The following is a 19,787-nucleotide window of genomic DNA, read 5'->3' as shown; positions in this document are numbered from 1 at the left end:
TGGCATCAGGCTAGTGGCTTAAATTACAACAGGAGAGACCTCCAGGGACATACATACCTGTACTGTAAGCAAATATTTAGACAGGATATGTAAGATATGGGACTCCTGAGCTCACAAGTTCTCCCAGTGCCTGCAAACCAAATACACACAGGAGGATCTGATGCTGTCACTTTATGCACTGGGAGCTGAAATGACTCCTGGTCAGCCCTTTAGGGGTGGATAATCAGCAGATTGTTCCATGCTCCTGATTAAAGAACAGATAATCCATTTCTGAACGGCTTTGGTGTCAGATCAGAGCAATTCTGGCAACAGTTCCAACAGCACACAGTGCTCCAGCAACAGCTGAAGCAAACACTCCAGAAGCCACAGGGCATCCCAGCCTCCATCCAAAGGATGTGCCGCCACTTGGACTGTCCTTCTGCAGCAGCAACTGCTGCAAAGGTCAAGCACATAACGGAGACAGGACAGGTTTGCCTCTCCTCCCAGACCTGAATGTCAAGGCTGGGAGATCAGCAGCCAGAGAACCCACAACAAAGATTTCCAAAGGGCTGGAGGACAGGGTTTGCTGTTTGGGCTGCACCCTGGAGTGGCCGATCGCAGCCTGGGGATGTGTCACCCCTCAAGAGAAGTGTCCCCTCGAAGTGAATTTGGTCTCTGTAGTAACTCACGCTGCCTACTCAGTCACTCTGCACAGCTGTAGCACAGAGGATTTCATGTTAAACTAAGGAAGGTGTACAGCTCATTTTTGCCAGTTTTATTTCCATTTGAATGGATTTCGCTACAAGTGATAAAGAAGCCCTGAAGAGCTGCAAATAGTAAAATCAGAGCTTGGGTTCATGCAGAAGAGCAGCTCTGGAAGGGATGGTGTCCTTTTCCAGTCTCATCCCTAAGGATCAGGACAAATATACAGGTCTTGATTGCCTCTCCTTCCTGTAGTTTGGGTACATTAGATCAAAAAGTGTGGGATAAATCATGCTGGGCAAGAGAAACTCAAATGTGCAAGACACAACTGACCACAGTTGATCTGATGACCAAGCACCAAGACCAAAGGAAGGAAATGCGACCCCACAAGCAGCCAAACATTCAACAGCAGGCTCTTAAACAAACAAAACACAGCAGTCTAGGGCATGGAACTCCAACACTTTTACAGAAGAGCCTGAGGACCTCAGTGAAGAGACTCCTCAACCTGCTCCAGCAACCAGGAGGAAGGTGTGCCTTCAGCCTCCAGGTGACTGGGCTGGAGGGAGAGAGGCAGTCATGATTAAAAGCCTCCCAAGAGGTAAATGATGGAGGGTGGTAATCAGTTCATCTCTACTTCCACCCCAGGTGAGATTAAAAAAATCCCTAAATCAGCTTTGTCTGCAGCAAATGAAGATTTAGTTCTGATATTAGCACTCAAAGACAGAGTCATTAGGCTTTGGGACAGGCTGAGGAGGTTGCCAATTCTCCTTCGTTAGTTTCAGATGAAGCAGAGACACACCCTTGAGGGACAGGTCAGGCACACTAAACCCAGCTTTCAGGAACAGCTGAACAACACCATCCCCTCCCAGACTTGCCAGGCTAAAGTGAGAGTGAGACCAGCTCAGAATATGCTGAGTGGCTGACAGGAGAACCACAGAGCACAGACAGAAAAGTTTGTGCAGGCTCCCTTCCAAAGCTCAACTATTTTGAATCTTTGTGCTCTGACAGGCATCCATCTCAGCTTGGCCTAATGTCCCCCTGCCCTCACACAGGCCCTGCAGCCATCCCTCCTCCCACAGAGGGGCAGATGCACCTCTCAGGATGTCTGCTCCAGTCAGGGATGCTAACACAGTGACCTGTGCATGCTCTTTGTTCCCAATGCAGCATTTCAAAAAGCCTCATCGTTCATTTAAGGTGAAGCAGATGCTGCTCCTCTGGTCTCTTTGAACGGGCTTATCTACGGGCTGGATTTCATTAAGTGTCTTGTTCTGCATTTAATAAGCTTGCAAGTCTAGACACTTTGGTTCTCCCTCTATCACCCCTTTGGTGTACCAGCAGGTAGAGACAACAGAGGTTAAGAGGGAAATATTTAGCCAGCAGATTTAGATGCTATCAAGATGATTGCATAATTCTACTTTGACTCACTGCAATTTCATACCCAGGGATTTTTTCTCTCACCCTAGCGCCAACCCCTTTTGAAAGCAGAGGCTGCTACCTGCTGTAGTAGTGCAGAGGAGGTTGCTATGAGGTTCAAGGCACAGACTTTGAGATACTCATAGAAAACTCACATTGAAGCAATGACCAAACAAGGGAACAAATGTCCAGAGGAGCTGCATGGGGGAACTCTACCACAGAGCATGTTGGTGATGTACAAGCAGAACTGTGTGAGCAACCCAGTCCACTTGAGTTATCAGACACTTCCACATGCAGCTGGCTGCCACCTCACTCCCCCAGCCAACAAGGACAACCCAAGCAGCAGCCTGACATCCTGCTCTTCCTCCCCAGATGCCCAGGCAATGGGGGCTGCACTGTAGGAGTGGGCTCCTTTGTAGGAGCCCTGAGGCACCTACAAAGACCCACAGGAACCAACCAAGGGCTCAGAAGCAAACCAAGAAATGCCCTGGGACCTCAGCCAGGTGCTGTGCCCAGTGTCCAGGCATCAACTTTGGCTGTTTGCAGAGGTGCTCTCAAAGGAAAAGCACCTGGCTACAAGGTGAGTGCTGGTTGTGTGCCAGCTACCTCTAAAGGGAGCTTCTTCCCGCAGCTCCCATGAGCCAGGCATGCCCTATGGAGAGCCAGTCTGACAGGACACATGTGAACCCAAGGGCAATACCAAGACCAGTCATTTGCTTATCTGTCAGCAGTTAGCATCACTCCAGCGATGGGAACTCAGCCGAGATTGTTCATTATGGTTCTGACCCTGCATCACACTTGAACCCTCGGCCTCCACACAAAACCACTGTGTTTATCTGCTGCTCTGCTTAGCCCCAAAGGCTAAAAGTGAGATGGATACAAATCCTGTGGGCTCACAACGTGCTGGGAAAGAGCAGCATTGTTGTGGATCGGGGCTGCAAGACCTGCACATTACAATTACGTGCACTGCGGGGATGTACCAAGAAAACCAACTGCAATCTTACATTAGAACAAAATGGCTTTTCAAAAGATTAATCAGAAAGAAAGATCTCTCTCTTTGGGAAACAAGCAGCCATAATCAGCAAATACTTCTCTCTCACAGGATTGCAAAACAAGGCATGCTCTGCCCTCTGAGCCGAGTCATGAACTTTCCCAGCAAAGGGGGAGACAGAGCAGAAAAACTGCACAGAAACAACAGGATGGAGATTTTTCACATTTTTATCCCAAGGAAAGCAAGTTCAAGGTCTCTGCACTTACCATCAAACTTCTTGTATCGAGAACTAAACATGTTTTGTAGGTGATTGCTAAGCTCTACGACGGCATTTCTGAAGTCGTGTTTACTCTGCTGACTGTACTTCTCCTCCATTTCTTGGGAGCAGCATGTGTAGCCTTGCGAGCAGACTTTCAAGTGGTCACCTGAAAAGCAGAGAAGAAAATATCCCAAGTTAAAAGGACTTTCTGTGCCAGAGAAAAGAGGTCTCATGAGGCAGGGTGTGTGATTTGCAGCACCATTTACTTCATAGGAGATTCTCCCGCTGCGAGTGCTGGGCCAAGCACATCAAAACCTGATTACTTAGAGAAACTTTATAGCAACACTTGTAAAATGAGAGAACATTAAAAAGTGTTCTCTTACTTATTCAGTTAATAAACAGAATAAAGAAATACTCATTCTGTACAGTATAATTTGAAGAACCAGAAAATTTACCTGTATATGGATATACTGTATGTGGTAACTTGCATGAAGTTTTTGCTGAGTATTTTAAATACTTCCACAGTTCATTCAGTTAATACACAACATCAGTGGCAATGGCCCTTTTTGTCCAGACAAGTGCTTTTTTCTTTACCCCTCCCCAGTCCAATTATCAGAGGAGAAGTAGTCTCTCTCAGAAGCACAGTTGTCACTGACACTAAATTATACTTGCTTTATGCAATGGCTCATGAAAATGCTTCATATTTCCTGGCTCCTAATTCTGCAGTTTTCTGTCATCATCCTGGAGGAAATAGGGGGTTTGTTTTTGGAGACTTCAAACAGATTTTTTTTCCTTAAGATAATTCTTTCCTAAGAGTCATCTGGTCATCACTCATCTGGCTGACTTGGTCAGAGGGATCATCACCAAGTGTTTCAGTATCTCCAACAGCTCCATTTCAAAATCTCTCAGACAATCTGGACATAGGATCTGGACCCATATAATTTACTTTTTGATGCCTTGCAGCAGTGTGGGATGAAGCTGTCCCCTTCCAGCACCACCTGTAAAATGCCACTGTCAACTTTTGTGGGCCAAGATAAACCCTTGGCACAGCAGTCCTCAGCTCCAGCCCTCTGACAGGCCCCACAATACAGCACCAACACAAAGCAGGTGGGCTGATGCTGAAATGGTTCAAACTTGGGCAAATTGTGCAAATCTTTGTCAACACAGAAGATATGATCAAAACAAGCAGTCAGGATGAGAAACTCATGTTTCCAAGTAAGATGGTATTTTAAAAGACACAGCCAACATGTAAGCTGCTGCCTTCTCTCCCATTTCACATCCTGCTGCCAGACCTTATCCTTCATTCTGAGCAAACAGATGGAGAAGGGAAAGCTCTTCCCTGCCTGCTCCCACCCTGGAAGTCACCAAGGACCTCCAACCACCATGGAGGTTCTGAGACTCCTGTCAGAGCTGCAAAGGACTTGTCAGACCCCATGCAGAAAATAACATCTTCCTGACAGGCAGTGCACCACACATTTAAGGAAGAGCCATCCATCCTACCGGCTAGAGCATCAAAACTGGGTTTAGAGAAACAAAAGCAGGTTTTGGACAGTTCAAAGCCTACCCATGGTTAACACAACAGGCTGATGCTCTGCCTGCTTTGTAGAAGATTTCTCAACAATGTCTTTTGTCCAGATAGTGAACCTTTGTATCTCTGTGCGTGACTTCCCAGCCAGAAAGGTCAGTGTCTCTCCTTACAGATACTTCAGGGCCATCTTAAAAAGTGACACAAATACTTTTATCTCTCTCTATATATATAGTTCCTAAGAACCTCTCCTCCTAAAATCTATTTCCCTGTTGCGCTACAGGGTTTGTTTGTTTTCTGTGGCATTTCAGAGAGACCTTGACCAGCAGATAATTCTGACACAGCTAATTTATTGCACAAGACCATCCACTGCTCTTCAATTACGGAAAGCTCGAAGTCTGCTATGGGAAGCAGCACTGCTTAAGCACAGCTTTCTGAAAACACAGAAAAATGTCACTGACTCCTTACAGATCTATCTTTTTTCCCCAGACTACTCTTTCTGTCTCAGAGGAGTACATCCAGCAGCAAATACATGGCTCCAAGAGAGGCAGCTCCAGGTAGCTTCATAAGTAATTTAAAAAAAGGAAGGGGTGCACCCAGATTTTCAGATCCTGCCCACTAAATCCATTCTAGAACAAGCCTGGGCACTCCTCTCTGAGCCCACCTCACCAGCAAGCATCAAAATAAGAAAATGCCCAAGCATCACTGCTTTATTTCACCTTGAATCTCTGCTCCAATTCCAATACGGGACTAAGGACTCTGACACAACATAAACCATGAACAGCAGCAAAGCTAATTCAGACCTACTGATAGCAGGATTTCTTTTCCTAGTCACACTTCACAGACACTTCTGAAGCTGTCCACAGATGCCCTGTGATCCCCAATAGAGTGGTTTTAACAGCTACTCCAATTTATTTATTATTTTAAAAGGCCCAGTATTTCACAAATACAGGTATCTGTTTCAAATCTATTAACATAACTGAACTACAGTTACCATCCAACCTAATGTTACAAAGCAAAATCATTTCCTCTATTCCCCTTTGTCCCAGATTTGACAGTGTCTCCCCAGGACACACGTGCAAAGCCAAGCAAGAGCACTACTGACAGTAAATCAAGCTTGCACAGATCCCATTTGGTTGATCATTAAGAAATAATGCTCCAAAATGTAACTCAGACATTCAAAAATGAATGACCAAGCAATCTAATTATGGAAGATATTTCTCAGTCATGTCAGCACTATGTGGTCTTGGCTCATGATCAAGAATGAGCTCTGTCTGGAGCTGAAGAGCTCTGGCTACTCAGTGCTAATCATAGGAGGATGCACTCTGCTACCCAGCATTTAAAAAACAGAAAGTTTAGATCTGTGGGCTGCTTTTCTTGCAGTTTTCTTATGCCACAGTGGGAGATGCCACTGGAAAGTCACTGGGGGCCTCAGTTTTCCCTTTCCCACAGAGAGGTTTGTCCTTAGCACAACCGCATCCCTAAAGAATACATCCAAACAACACTGGCACAGCGTGTGAGAAATCTCATGTCTAGCCTTTTAAATGTGCTAGCAGAGCTGATCCATTCAGGATCCATCCATGAGACTCATCCCATGCAGACAGGCCCTGATGCAAGACCATCAAACAGCTTTCCAACACCACGGTGCTACAACCAGGGGAATGGAAGGCTGGAGAGCTCCATGTGAGCACGGACCAGTTATGAACACACAAACACCGACTGGAGCCAAGATCAAAGCCAACACCCTTTGTCAATCTGGCAGTGAACTCCTCTAAGGAAAATGAGTGAAAAATATGTGTATTTAGGCATACTTAGCAGAGATCTAATGTTTATGTGTATTATGTAGAGAACGCCCATGGTGTGCACTCACTGTCAAGGACACATTCAGCAATAATTATTTCCCAAGTTAAAACTCATCAAACAATGCCCATACAAGGCAACTCTTCATCTACTGTTGAGTGTGAAAACCTCGGCAGCTTTTGTAATTTATCACCATGTGAGCCCAGCAAAAACATAACTCTGCCACAGCCTCCTTTCAAGTTAGGCTTTTTTATGGAATTGTTTGGCAGGGTGTGCAATCATCACATCAGGGGCTGCATGGCAAAAAGAGCTCAAGTAGCAGAGATTGACTCCAAATATCTACTGCATATGCGCACCATCACCACAGCTTGACAGGGATTTGCAGATCTTTCTCATGGCCTCTTGCAGCAAGACTTTTCTTTATTTTCCTCATGATACATATGAGCACAGAGAGAGAAATAAGGCACCAAAAATTACAGATGATACTTGCTCTTTGGCTGGTTAACAGCATACCTCTGGGGAATGGAGGTGGTTGTTTAAAGACAAATGTGATGGTACATGACATTACCATCTGTACATCCAAGCAAATGCACTCAGAAATGCAATCTTGCAAACTTATGATATAAGCCATAACAGAAACACTGCATTTAGGAGACTCCAGGCACACAAGAGTTTCTTCTAAATCAAGTAACTATTTGCAATGTGTTGAAAAACAAGTTTTCATCAAATGACTAAGTGAGCAGTGCAAACTCAGGGGCTACATGATATCTAAAAGCAGTTCTCTTTACCAAACAATTTTCCAAGACCTTTTCAAAATGCTGTTTCTGGGTGTCTAGCATGCTTTCCCAGCCTTCTTCTCCTCGCCTCAACCAAGTTCATACTTTAAGGACAGCTAACTGCAAAACTAGCTAAAGCTTCAGGAGCAGTTTACTGGGAGGTGAGGAGTGGATATTTCTTTAAAAGGCTCCCCACGCAGCCCAGCCCCTCACCGGAGCTCAGCAAACAAGCCAGAAGTGGTTATGGTCTGAGACGTTACTGCTGGACTTTGCTCCCATATGAGAAATCAGGCTGGGGTAAGGCTGGGTGGTGGAGGAGCAGGAGGCAAACACTGCTGAGGACCTGAGAGCTGGGCAAGCATTTCAGCCTTGTGGTCTGCCCCTCCCCTCTAGCACACATGGGCCTCTGTCATCTTTAAAGGAGTTTTATGACTTCCTCTGAACCAACTACCAAAGGAATCCCAGACTGTAATGCCGGACCCTAATCCAATTTCACACTAGACTTGCCTTCTAATTATCACAGAATATTAGGCTTCCACCCATCATATATAATTGACATGCTACTGAGGCTTTACAAAACCCCCAACAAAGATGACAAGAAACACTAGCATCACCCCTGAGCACAGCTCCACTGCTCCAGCCCCACATTAGCAAGGGGCAAGAAGAAGAAGAAAGAAAAGCATGAGCTTGTGATTGACTCCAGTGGAGTTATCGAGACAGACACAGCTACTGAGCTGCCCACTCAATCCAATCACCTTCAACTTACCCAAAATACCAAAAATGCCCAGCTTTCCTGGCTACAAAATGATCTGGGGATGCTCAGCACACCTGGGAATGAACCATGAACTCCTGTCCATCTTCACTGGTGCTGCCATAATCCCTAGAGGATATCAGCACAGCCCCAGCATAATCACTGCTCACACTGTTAGATACCCACTAATGAAGAGCACCACCAAAATGCAATCTTGGCATTTAAATATTTCCAGGTGAAATTACACTAAGCTGTGTGCTTCTTCTTGGTGCAGTGTGGCATTCACATTCTCTGAAAAAATCCCTTCGCCCAGGATTTTTCTCCTGGGAAGCTGAGAAGCCTCAGAGAAAAGGAAAACAATTCTTATCTCATTTTCTTCTCCTCTTTTTTGCTCATGTGGAATGTGTTTAGATTGTTTACCCACAGGTGATTGTTTCATTGGATTCTGCTGTGAGTTGTTTTGACTCTTTGGCCAATCAGGGCCAAGCTGTGTTGAGACTCTGGAAAGAGCCATGAGTTTTCATTATTATCTTTTTAGCATTAAGTATCCTTTCTGTATTCTTTAGTATAGAATAGCATTCTTTAATATAATATAGTATCAGAAAATAATAAATTAGCCTTCTGAGAACATGGAGTCAGATGCATCATTCCTGCCTTTTTCAGGACTTTCCCAGTAAATACAACAGAGCGGAGCTTGGGCTCACTTTTGTTCCCTCCCTGAGTGGGACCCCTGGGGTCAGTGGGTGCTGTGGCGTGGGTGGCTGGTAGCATGCAGGGCACCAGGAGGAAGGAGATAAGGAGTTGGTGCTCTGCTCTGAATCCCAGGCTGCCTGTGCTGTAGGGAAGAGATCCCTGCCATTGGCAGCTGTGTGGAACAAGGAACTCACATGGCTTTTGCTATCAAAGCAAGGGGAGTAAAAGCAGTCCTCCTGTCCATGCCACTTTAGACTTTTGGGTGGCCCTGGCTGGTCCTGGCTCTCTGCTGAGCCCCTGCATCCAGCTTACTCTTGTCCCTGCCCAAAACTACTCAAGGCAGGGTGAAGGAGCGTGTCCTTACAAGTGAAAAACATCGCTCTGCTGCTTCCCAGATATTTCTGTATTTATTCATACACTGCCCTTTAATATAGTTGTTTGCAGTCGGTCTTGTGTTTTTGTTTGGGTTTGTTTGTTTCTTTCTTGTTTTCTTTTTTCCCCTTCTCTGCTGTGCAAAGTTGGGCTCAGAATTGCAGCAGGTTCTGCAGTGCCTATTTTTGGATCCTGCAATAGGGAATTAATCTCTCTGGAAGTTAATTAACATGTCTCTTGTGTTCCAATTTATAGATTATGTTATTGTTTGTATAAAGCCTGGGATATTTTTTTTTAATTTTATTTTAAGTCGAAAACAGGAAATTGTGGCTGAATTCCACGAGCTTTGTTTCTTATTTGAGGAATTAAAAACATCTTTAGGTTTTGGGGTTTTCAAAAAAACTTTTGCTTGGGTCACAGCTGCCAGTTTGCATGCCTTTAGTGCTCTTACTGCTGTGGAACTCATGGAAATGGTAGCTCTGCCTTGTGTCGTGGTTTTGCTTGTGCAAGCAGGAAAGCTTCACTTCTGTTGAGCCCCTGCATAGCTGATAACATTGGAAAGGGGGATGGATGGATGTTCACACACAGCCACAGCCTGGAACAGTGCTGCTTGCCTTGAAATGTGCCACCAGCTGGGAGAACAGTGGCTTCCCATGGTAGTGCAGCTCCTGGCTGAGGAGATCTGTCTCACCGAGGGCCTCCACAAAACCATGGATGTCTTACATCCCTCCGAGTTGCTTTTGTAATTTTTAGGGGTATTTTTCCACATAAAGGATGATCCTCAGAATCACCAGGGTCATCCACTGCCAGGTCTGGGACTTGCCAGCAGATGACCACTCTGCTGGCACAAACAGGGGAGCCTGGGTGCATCCACAAGAGCCTACTGTGTGGCTCTGAAATGTGTTTTTGTGCATTGACACTGGAATCAGCTGTGTTTGAAAAGGAAAAAATTACTGGAAAAGTGGTTGCCAGTGGCATATTCCTGCTTTTTCCCGCCTGCCCACGCGTGGTGCCACCCAGACTGGTGTGAGCATCCCTGGAGGTGCTTGGAGGAGGGTCTGGGGCATGCAGAGGGAGAGGGGCCAAATGTAGAGGGAGAAAATGTTTAGAAGGAAAAATGACATTGGTTGTGATGGAATCAGTTTTGGTCAGAGGCTGGTTCTTTGTTTTTTTTTTTTTTTTTGCAAATAGCCAAAAGCTTTAGGGGAAAAATAAATACAAACAAGCAGGTTTTTTGGCTTTGTTTGGCCTTCTTAGTGGGGGATTTGAGGGAAAAAAAAATAGAAAAGTTTCACAACGAAAGTGACTGTCTCCCAGCCAGATCTCTTCTATTTGCTGTTCCTCGTGCCTGAGACTTCAGTAATTCTGTATATTTGCTGTTCCAAATGGATTCTCTTCTCCTCCACCCCTTTTCCCCCCTTTAATTGCATGAAATTCTACCTGGTGAGGTTTTTTGGATTACCCCAGTATAATCTGCTGACCAATCTCTGTTGAATTTTGAAATCTGCGGCTGTACGCAACTTCTTTTTCCTGTGACTTTTACCCTTAGGTAAGAGTTACTGACAGCAGGTATTGGGCTTTTTACATGTTCTTTGGTAGCTGGTAGAGGGGCTCAGTCATCCTGGAGGTGGGTTGATCTATTATCAGTATCCAACCTCCCCACTAGAGAGGTGAGAAAAAAAGAACAATAATTTTCACCATACCTTGTCCCTCATATAACACCACTCACTTAGTGTGTGTAGGCAGACGTTATGAGAACTATTTCATGCCTAAAGAATTTAGTGATAATAAAGAGAATTTGCATTTCCTATGTTCTCACTCAGAGATAGCATGGAGGGTTTTTTGGTTTTGTTTTTTTAATTAAGTAACAACTCTTCGTTTCCATTGAAGGTTTCTGTCTTAGCTAGAGCCAGGGAGAATCCTCCAGTTAGCCAGAGTTATTTCCTTTTCAGATTTGCTTAAATAATAAGTTTAATTATGTAATATTTTAATATTCTTTTTTCCCCCTCGCCTTATTTGTATATTCAGGTCTTTGTGTGGTTTCTCTCTCTTTTGATGTTTGCAGAAATGTGTTATCTTCATCTGTCTGGTTAGTGTTTGGTATGCCACTAATTGACTCAATATCCTGTTTGTTGGAATGAAAGCAGGCTCTATCATGGCATATTTTTCCAGGGTGTAAAACCTTGCAGTATTGGGCCACCCTGTTGGGTAGGAAATTGTTGGCTGTGCTGTGGAAACGATGCAGTGATGGTATTTTTCCTCAGGTGAGCTGGGTTTTAGCTTCTAATGAACTCTTTAAACCTCACTGAAGGCAAGATCCTGCATCCTCCTTGCTTACACATCATCTGCAAAAGGCAGAATCCCCAGCCCAGATGTGCTGTAAAGAGTTTTTGGGTTTGGTCCTTGGGGTCTTCCACCTGAACCTCTCCCATTGCCCCAACCTCAATTTGAGAGCCGGGCAGGAGGGGATCTCAGTTGACCAATGATGCTTCTCTGGGCTGCTGTGGAGAGCAGAGACAGATCTTTGTGTTTTGTTTGGGGCTGAAGAGCTGGGTTAGGAGTGTGGGAACGGCTCTCCTGGTCTATCCCTGCCCAGGAGGGATGTTCCAAAATCACTCTGGTTGACCTCAGCAGACAGCATTTACCCAGACTTGGTCCTTCAGGGACTGCCTCTGTCATCAGGTCCAGGATGAGCTTTGCAGTGGTTATTTGGACCTGGGTGGGTGGATGCAAGAGCCCTCTTTGTGTCCTAAGTTGCTCTTTCCAGTAGAAAATTAAGTTTCTTAATGTGCATTTGGCTTAATGTACACACATGGATATAAATCTCTCTTGTTCTCTGCACTCCCTGACCCTCTTGGCAGTAAATTTGGGAACCCAAAGCTGTCAACAAAGCAAAATGGAAAAATAGAAGCCAGACAGACCTCGGTTGTATACGATATTTTAAGTAACTGTAGGTACGCGCTATGGAAATAATTAGGATTATTTGTTGTGTTGAAGGAAGGTATGTCACTGAGGTATTGTGTGCACTGCCATTCCTGTGCCTGCAAGATGGATTAGCAGCTGAGTTAACAGATGCAGTAAAGCTCAACTGAAAATAGTTCTCTGTTGTTAAGCGTAGGTGAAAGGGCTTTGGTTTGGGTATCAAAGAGTGTATTTTGACTGCTTGACAAGTTTGCAAAAAAAAAAAAAATCATTTCACTATTATAAGCTTTCTCTGTGAGTCTGGGGAATTTTTTTGTGCCATTGGAGTAATCAGCAAAAAACTGAAATGCACATTGATTAATAACCTAAGTGGAAGTGCAGGGGAAACAAGTGGCTTTAACATTAATAAGGCAAATAAACCATTTATATAAAACAGTTGCTAATTGGGTGGGATGTTAAATATGGTGCATGCTGGCACATGGTGCTAAACTGTGGTACTCCCATAACCTACCGGTCAGATTTGGGAGCTGACTACACGGTGAAGACATCTCCTTGCTAAAAAATCCTGTGTGGTTGGGGAAAAAAGGTTCAGGTGGGGATGAGAATCCATGATGGTTGAATCCAGGACCAAGATCTTCTGTGACTCTGACAGGGCTGGAGCCCCATGCCTGGGTGGAGAGTGGTGCTGGCTGTTAGCCTTCATGGTGAGAATGAGTTAGGGAACACGGGGCGTGCTCACTCTTTTGGTGCTTTTCAGGTGTGAGATCCCAGCAGAGTTACTAATGCTCTGAGGAGGGAAGAAAGCAAAGCGGACTCTGGTTGCATGAGCCTTTAGAACGGTAATGGGAAATAATTCACATTGGAAAATGGGGTATGTTATTTTGTGTCTGGTGACAGATGTAGGGAGGCTGCTGCACAGAGTGCTCCTCCTGGAAGTGTGTAGCTGAAGTAAAGGTTTGGGAGGGTTTTAACACCGTGCAATCAGGAACACTGGGGGAAGTACAGCCCCAGATGTGCCAGCCTGGTTTGCCCTGCTCTGATCAGAGGGTGCCAGCAGCTCTGCATCATTTTCAGGATGTGAGCATAGGATTCTAACTCTGCTGCCCTTGGTGGATGTGTCACCATTGTTAGCAGGACCTCAATGCTGTTTTACATCCCTTCCTTCCTGGCACGCGACCATCTCCACAGGAATATTCTCCCCAGTAAAATAAACACAAGGCCGACAGCAGCATAGCTTTAAAGCAAGCAGAGAACACTGACCACCCAGTGAAAAAAGAGAGCTCTGATAAAAGGCATCAACTAAAAATTCAAGTTTGCTGCTTCTGCCAGGAAGAAAGCATATCTTGAAGCAGCATGTGTGTGTGTGTGACAGCAAAGGAGGAGGTGGCAAGGCTGCTTTGAGGGCGGCACTGTGCCCCAGAGACAGATATTTTTTCTCTCTTTGGAGGGAAAACCTATTTTCTCTATTTGCAAGAGTATTGCCTGCTTGGGGCTTTTGGAGTCAGGACTTAGGGCTTGCGGTAACTGGAAATATAAACAAAAGATGACAAGGTTTAAGGGTTCAGGTGTGGCAAAGTCCAGCTCTAATCTAACAGTTGGGAAATCAGGCACCTCCCCTGTCTCTGCACACCCCCAGTGTCACCAAAGGCACCTCTGTACAGGACAGAAAACTGAGCTTTGGACTGCTTCAATCAGGAACAGCTAAAACCCAAGGAAGAACAACTCTGCTTGGGCAACTTGTCCAATCACACCTGCTGAGAATCACAGGCCCCTGGTGCCCCCAGACCCCACTCTGATCCCCTCCCTTGGCACAAGGCAGATACACAGGGGTTTGCCCAGAGGGTGCTGCAGCCTTGAAGAGCACCATCTCTCCATCCTCTGGCTTGGACACATGCAAACTTCACTTTCTTCCTGGCAGGGACAGATCTTCCCCGAAGCACAGAAATACGATGTTAATTACTCTTTTTGGTCTGGCTGCCCTCTAGTACCACTTGATGATGGATGGTTGGCTCCAGACAGCATTTCACACTCTGTGGCTTGCTAAGGACCAAGCCTGAGGGCTTTTGCTTCTTAAATCCCCCCTTATTCAAGCTCGGAGATACCCGTGGCCTTTCTGCAAGACCTGATAACCAGCCTGACCTACGAGGGGAGGCAGGGTCCTCCAAACACCTCCAACAGCATTCAAAACAAACCGACAGCATGCAGAGTCCTTCAGCAGGAGCCTCCTGCCAGCCCCAGGGGGACACTCAGGGGACATCAGCTCCGTGCACAGAGCAAGAGCTGAGCAAAGCCAGCAAAAACAGCGAGGCTGCTTCCCACCAACTGCAGAAATACTTGCTCCAGCAGCCTTGAAGTCTTTAAGGGAGAACTCAACTTTTTTTATTTTCCAATTCCTCCACGCAGCAACTAAACCAACCAAAACCCTACCTGAGCCCTCCTAACTCCCAGCCTTCCCCCCTCACAGAACAGAGCCGCTCCCCGCACGGCCACATCCTACCGCCCCTCGTAGGACAATTAGCCTTAATCCTCGTTAGTTCTGTACGTTTCCTTTAAATCCTGTTACCGCATTCCTCCGTGCACTGGAGCGCGGCCCGGGCGGCCGCCCCCGGCCTCTTCCGCGGCGGTGCCGGTGACCCCGCGGTGCCTCCCGGCTCCTGACCCGCCGGGGCTCGGCGGCTCCCGAGGGCCGCTCCGCTCCGGACTAATCTATCTTCGCTGATTAGTTCTTAATCAGGAAGGCAGACGTGAACAAAGGGTGCGGATGAAAAGAGAAGCCGGGGAGCGAGGGGGCTTAAATAGGAGAAAAAACAAAGATTTTCTTCAAGGAAAGGTTCCCCTTTGCTGCTTTAGGAGACAGCTCCAAAAACCCGGTCCAAAAGCGGTGTTTGAAGTCGAGCTACTTTCATATTTATAACGTTTGAGTCACTCAAGAAAAGCTACGCCAAAGCAGACCGAGTTGGACTACTGGTCATTTGTTTTGGAAGTTTATCCAAGCCTTGGTTAAAGATAAGCAATGTGCCTGGATGTGGAAGAACATCAGAGCCAGGCTACCAGAGCAGCGGGGAGCTTCCACCCCCTTTGATAGCACCAAGGCACGAGATGGTATCAGTGCAACCCAAAATGTACTTATTCCTTCCTGGAGAGGCAGGGGAAGGCCTGGGAAGTTCTTGTTTGTCCTTGGGAGGCATTCCTGCCATGCTAATGTTATGCAAAGACTCAGCTTAGAAATCTCAGGCACAATCAAGGCATTTAGACCTGATTCATTAATGGCCAACAGTTAATAGGCTGGAGCTGTAATTCCTCTGTCTGGGGACTTGAGGGTGTTTAAGCCAAATCCATAAAATATATATATATTACAGCTACACTGTTGATCCGTTACTGAAGATAGGAAGCACCTCTCTGTCCAAAACACTCTGAAAAACAAAAGTAAACAGACTTTTTCAGGTCTCCACTGATTTCCAAAGCCAGTAAGCGCATCAGTCTTCCTAAAACTGGGAAAAAAACCTGGGAAATCAGCAGCACATCTTACCACTAAATATGTGCCCAAGCAAAATTCTCCATGAAACAAAAGTTTAACAGAATGTAATGACCTCAAAAGTAGCACCTGAATGTCACTATTACAAATCAGTCTTTGGAGCTTGCAACCCTCCTTTCAATTCAAAGTTTAAGGCAACACCAACACACCGAAAACCAGGGTCTTTCTTGTGAAAAACTGATCTGCAAACACATGGTCAACATATTGCCAAATTGGAGAGACACCTCAAAAGAGTGACAAGGCGAACTTTTGGGACTTCAAATAAACAAATTTGAACTAATCAATCTGGAAAGTCTGTTTTCTATTTGTGGCTTTGGGTTTGCTGTTTCATGTTTCTTTCTTTGTCTTAGCTGTTTGTTTGCTTTCAATTACACAGGCCCCTCCTTATCCTAACCTCTGAATCTCCCTGTGCCGTGCCAGCCGGGAGGCAAGCAGCAAGGCACCGTGGAATATCAAATCCTGGAATATCAAATGTGAGCTAGAGGATGAGCCAGAAGAGGCTCCTTCTTCAAAGGCTGGTGGTTTTGCTCTCAAATCAGCTTTTTTTTGGTGCATCCCCTCCATGACAAGGCTATGGCACCAGTAGTTTGGCGACTGTTCCTCTGCAGTATTTGCTGTTTCACAGGTCATCAGGAGGTAGCGAGCAAAGCTTACCAGATGTGGCTTTTATCACCTCAAGTGGAACTATTTTCTTTATGGGAACCCTGGTTTTTAAGGTTTTATCAGATCACTGCGATTAGAAAAGCCTCACTTACACGCTCAAAAGCGCCTATAAAACCTGTAGTTCAAGGTTTATTTGGTCTAGGTGGTTTTCAACTTGGAGGAATGACTTGCAGACACAAGTAATTTGTCCTATAAGCTTTGACTGACCAGTTGCAAAGTACGCTCAAAGTACGCCTGCCTCCTGAGCAAAATTCCATCAACTCACTGACCAAAAGATGTTCTTTTAAGAATATTTTCAAAAAAGAGGGAAAAGAAGGGGGAAAAAGGGCTTGCAGCAAAAAGGAAGTTTCAATTACTTTGTGAAATCAAGCAGAAAAATTAAGATCCAAGCAAACTTTATTAGCTCTGACAAGCAAATGCCGATGCCTTTGTTTCCTATGTGCGCAAAACTTTTACTAAGGAGGGGTGTGTGTGGTTTTGGGTTTGATTTTTCTTCTTTTTAAGCCACAGAAATATGCCTTTTTTTTTTTACAACAAGCTTTGCTACAACTGGGTTTCGTAACTATATTCGAACGAGGGAACTGGCACAGAGCTATCACAAAGCAGCTGATCCTTCTCCACACATCCACCAACATTTCCATGTGTCAATAGTACTTCACAACCACATTTATCTATGTAAAAACCCACATTAATAAGTCCTTCTCCTGCCTGCAGAGCCTGAGCATGCCAAGCAGAGTAACAGTGCAGATAATATAAGAACTTAGAGCAGGTTAAGAGGTTCCAGAAAGAAAATACACAAAAGGCCAGATTTTTCGAATTAATTTTGCATCCACACATTTCTCAAGGCAGTTTGGCTCCTATTAAGTATTTTATATTCAGTTTGTAGTCTACAGTCTGGGGGCGACTGGAGGGGTCTGTGGGGGCACAGCAGTACTCTGAAGGTTGCAATATGGGGAGCTGTGGTCCCCTGAAAACCAAGTTTTAGGCCCACAAAGTAAGTTTGAGAGAGCTGTGCTGCCTACTGCCCCACTCAGGCCCTGCACTGCTCCTGCTGAACAAACCATCTCCTCTGCCAAACCCCCCCCGGCTCCCAGGCCCCCGAGGCCGGGTGGGCTGCAAGTTGGTGGAGCAGTTATTTCCACCGCCTCAAGGACCAGAAAGTCTCATTTGCTTAGAAAATAAAACTCAGTCCAAGAGCAGGTCCTGGGCAGACATAAATGAGACTTCAGTTCTAAGTGGAAAGTTTTCCACAAGACATTTTCATAGCAACACGGAGACTGTTTTGGCACCAGAGGGAAGGCAGAGCTGCTCCACAGTTCCAGCTCCCTGGTTTTCTCCCCAATTTAGCTCAGCACAGGATGACCTTCTCAGCCCAGACATGGGCAATGTCCCTTCAACAATGAGCAGTTTGGGGCCAAATATTCCAGCTGAGCAGCTCCACTGCAGAGCAGCTTTCCAGGAGTCTGGAACTGCCATCACCCCAGAAATGTCTCTCCAGAGCATCACAGCCACAACTCAATTCTGAGGAGCCCTTGCTACATCTCAGTACACAGCTGCACACTAAGAACACTCAGTAAAGCAGCAAGCTTCTGGAATGCTGCATTTTCCAGCTTTGCCCACAAAGCCACACAAAGGCCTTTCTTGCTTCATCAGTGACCCCAGGGATTGCTGTCAGCCCCTTGATCCAGCTTGCCTTCCTGGGAAGAAAGGTGATGCTGCTCTGCCCCAGGTCTTCACTCTGCTGCTCATGACTGTACGAACAGCTGGACCAGAAAGAGCCACCAATTAAAGGGGTTTCAGAAATAATTAGCTCACATCAATCTGATGCAAAGCAGGGTTGGGGAAACAAGCTCAGATGAAGGGCTCTGGGAGGGATAGCCAGCAGAACTTGATCTTGCAGCAGCTCTTCCACTGCAGATGCTGGACCAAGGCACAGATCTGTGCTTCCCAGCTCATCCCTTCCCTCTGTCAGAGCTCCCAGGGGCTAACTGGGACATGCAATAGGCTCTCTGTGACTATCAGGCTATCTTGGCTTGCCAGGCCATCAGAAGAAAGGCATGGGAAATTAATGAGCAATCTGTGAATCTGATATTGCATTGGCAAAAAAAAGAAATTTAAAAAATCATACACTGCTGCCTAGAGCAGGACACCACAATTTAATAGGACTTTCCAATTTAAAGGTTAAAAACCTCACACCACGTGTTACTGCAGAAGGCAGGAAAGAACACGTAGCTCAAAGGGGATGCCAGCGCTGAAAACAAGGAGGTGGGTCAGGTTTAAATCTAAACAGGCCCACCACACATCCATCCTAGGGCCACTGTTTATAATCAGAGAAAGGCAACTTTATACACAAAGATCACACACTAGTGGTTCCTGGCTGTTCCCAGGGAAAAAAAGCTGCTTTTCAGCTGAACTTTCCGAGAACTGTTCATGTAAACAAGACAAACCTCCAGAAATGCACATGGTCAAGGCTGAAGCAAAACACGGAGAAAGGCAAATAAGCAGCACAACAGGAGGCAGGGGATGTCCAGTGCCAAAAAACCAAGGTACAACTTGCCCGGGACCTTTGAAACTCCCTAAAACTGGGCCACCATACAGAGGGAGGGTGTCAGTGAAAATCCTTCCTCCAGCTAGAGGCACAGCTCCAGATTCAATCCCCTGAAATGAAAAAAAAAAACAGGGATGGTGCCTGGAGAGGCAAGAGGCACCAACCCAAGCACAGGGCAGGATATTTGCCCAGAGAGCCCAGTAGTGGGGTCACTGCCTCCTCCCAGGGAGCAGCAGCACTGGGACAGGAGCACAGCCTGTGCTCCAGTGATGTTCAGAACCATCTCCTTCATCTCCCACCTCCCTACTTTATCTCCCCTTGGACAAAACACCTCAGAGCTAAGACCACAGCCGAGTTGGTAAATAAGATTTTCTAACCTGCAAAACGTGCTTTTAAGCCCTTGACTGCTGCTCCCACCAAGTGTTACTTTTCCAACAGCCAGGTATCCGTTGCAGAAGCCACCCAGCTCACACAAGCACTGCACTGTGTTCTGCTAGCACAACACTACCTACGTCCAAAAACCCATCCCGCTGCTGAAACAGACTCCCAATGTATTCCCGGGCCTGGAAACAGCAGCCTGCCAGTGTTTGTGGAAAAGGCGAGGCTCAGACCTACCGTGGGCAAGGAGAGAAGGGGGGAGGAAGAGAGAGGAGAAAGGATTAAGATAAGGATATCACAAAATTAGGAATTCCTCCTTCTCCCCCTCTCCAGAATGCCCTATCTTGCCCGCTCTCCTTGGGGCAGCTGTGAACACCAGCCTTATCTGCCGCCAGCTTCACACGGGCACTCCTCCTCCTCACCACAGCACAGAGAAATCCCAACAATTCCCAAGCCAATTTCTGTGCTGCCACCTTTGTT

At 46.0% G+C, this 19,787-nt stretch overlaps 1 protein-coding gene across 1 annotated transcript in view; it reads right to left on the bottom strand.

The window, feature by feature from the left end:
• GPC4 (glypican 4) overlaps positions 1-19,787 on the bottom strand; it is a 66,197-nt gene that overhangs the window by 32,295 nt on the left and 14,115 nt on the right. Inside the window, 1 exon segment of the mRNA XM_030967314.1 lies at positions 3,352-3,510. Coding sequence (XP_030823174.1) covers positions 3,352-3,510 — 159 coding nt within the window.

This window comes from Camarhynchus parvulus, chromosome 4A (genome assembly GCF_901933205.1).
Source record: "Camarhynchus parvulus chromosome 4A, STF_HiC, whole genome shotgun sequence".
NCBI lineage: Eukaryota > Metazoa > Chordata > Aves > Passeriformes > Thraupidae > Camarhynchus > Camarhynchus parvulus.
This window is presented reverse-complemented; position numbering and strand designations above follow the sequence as displayed.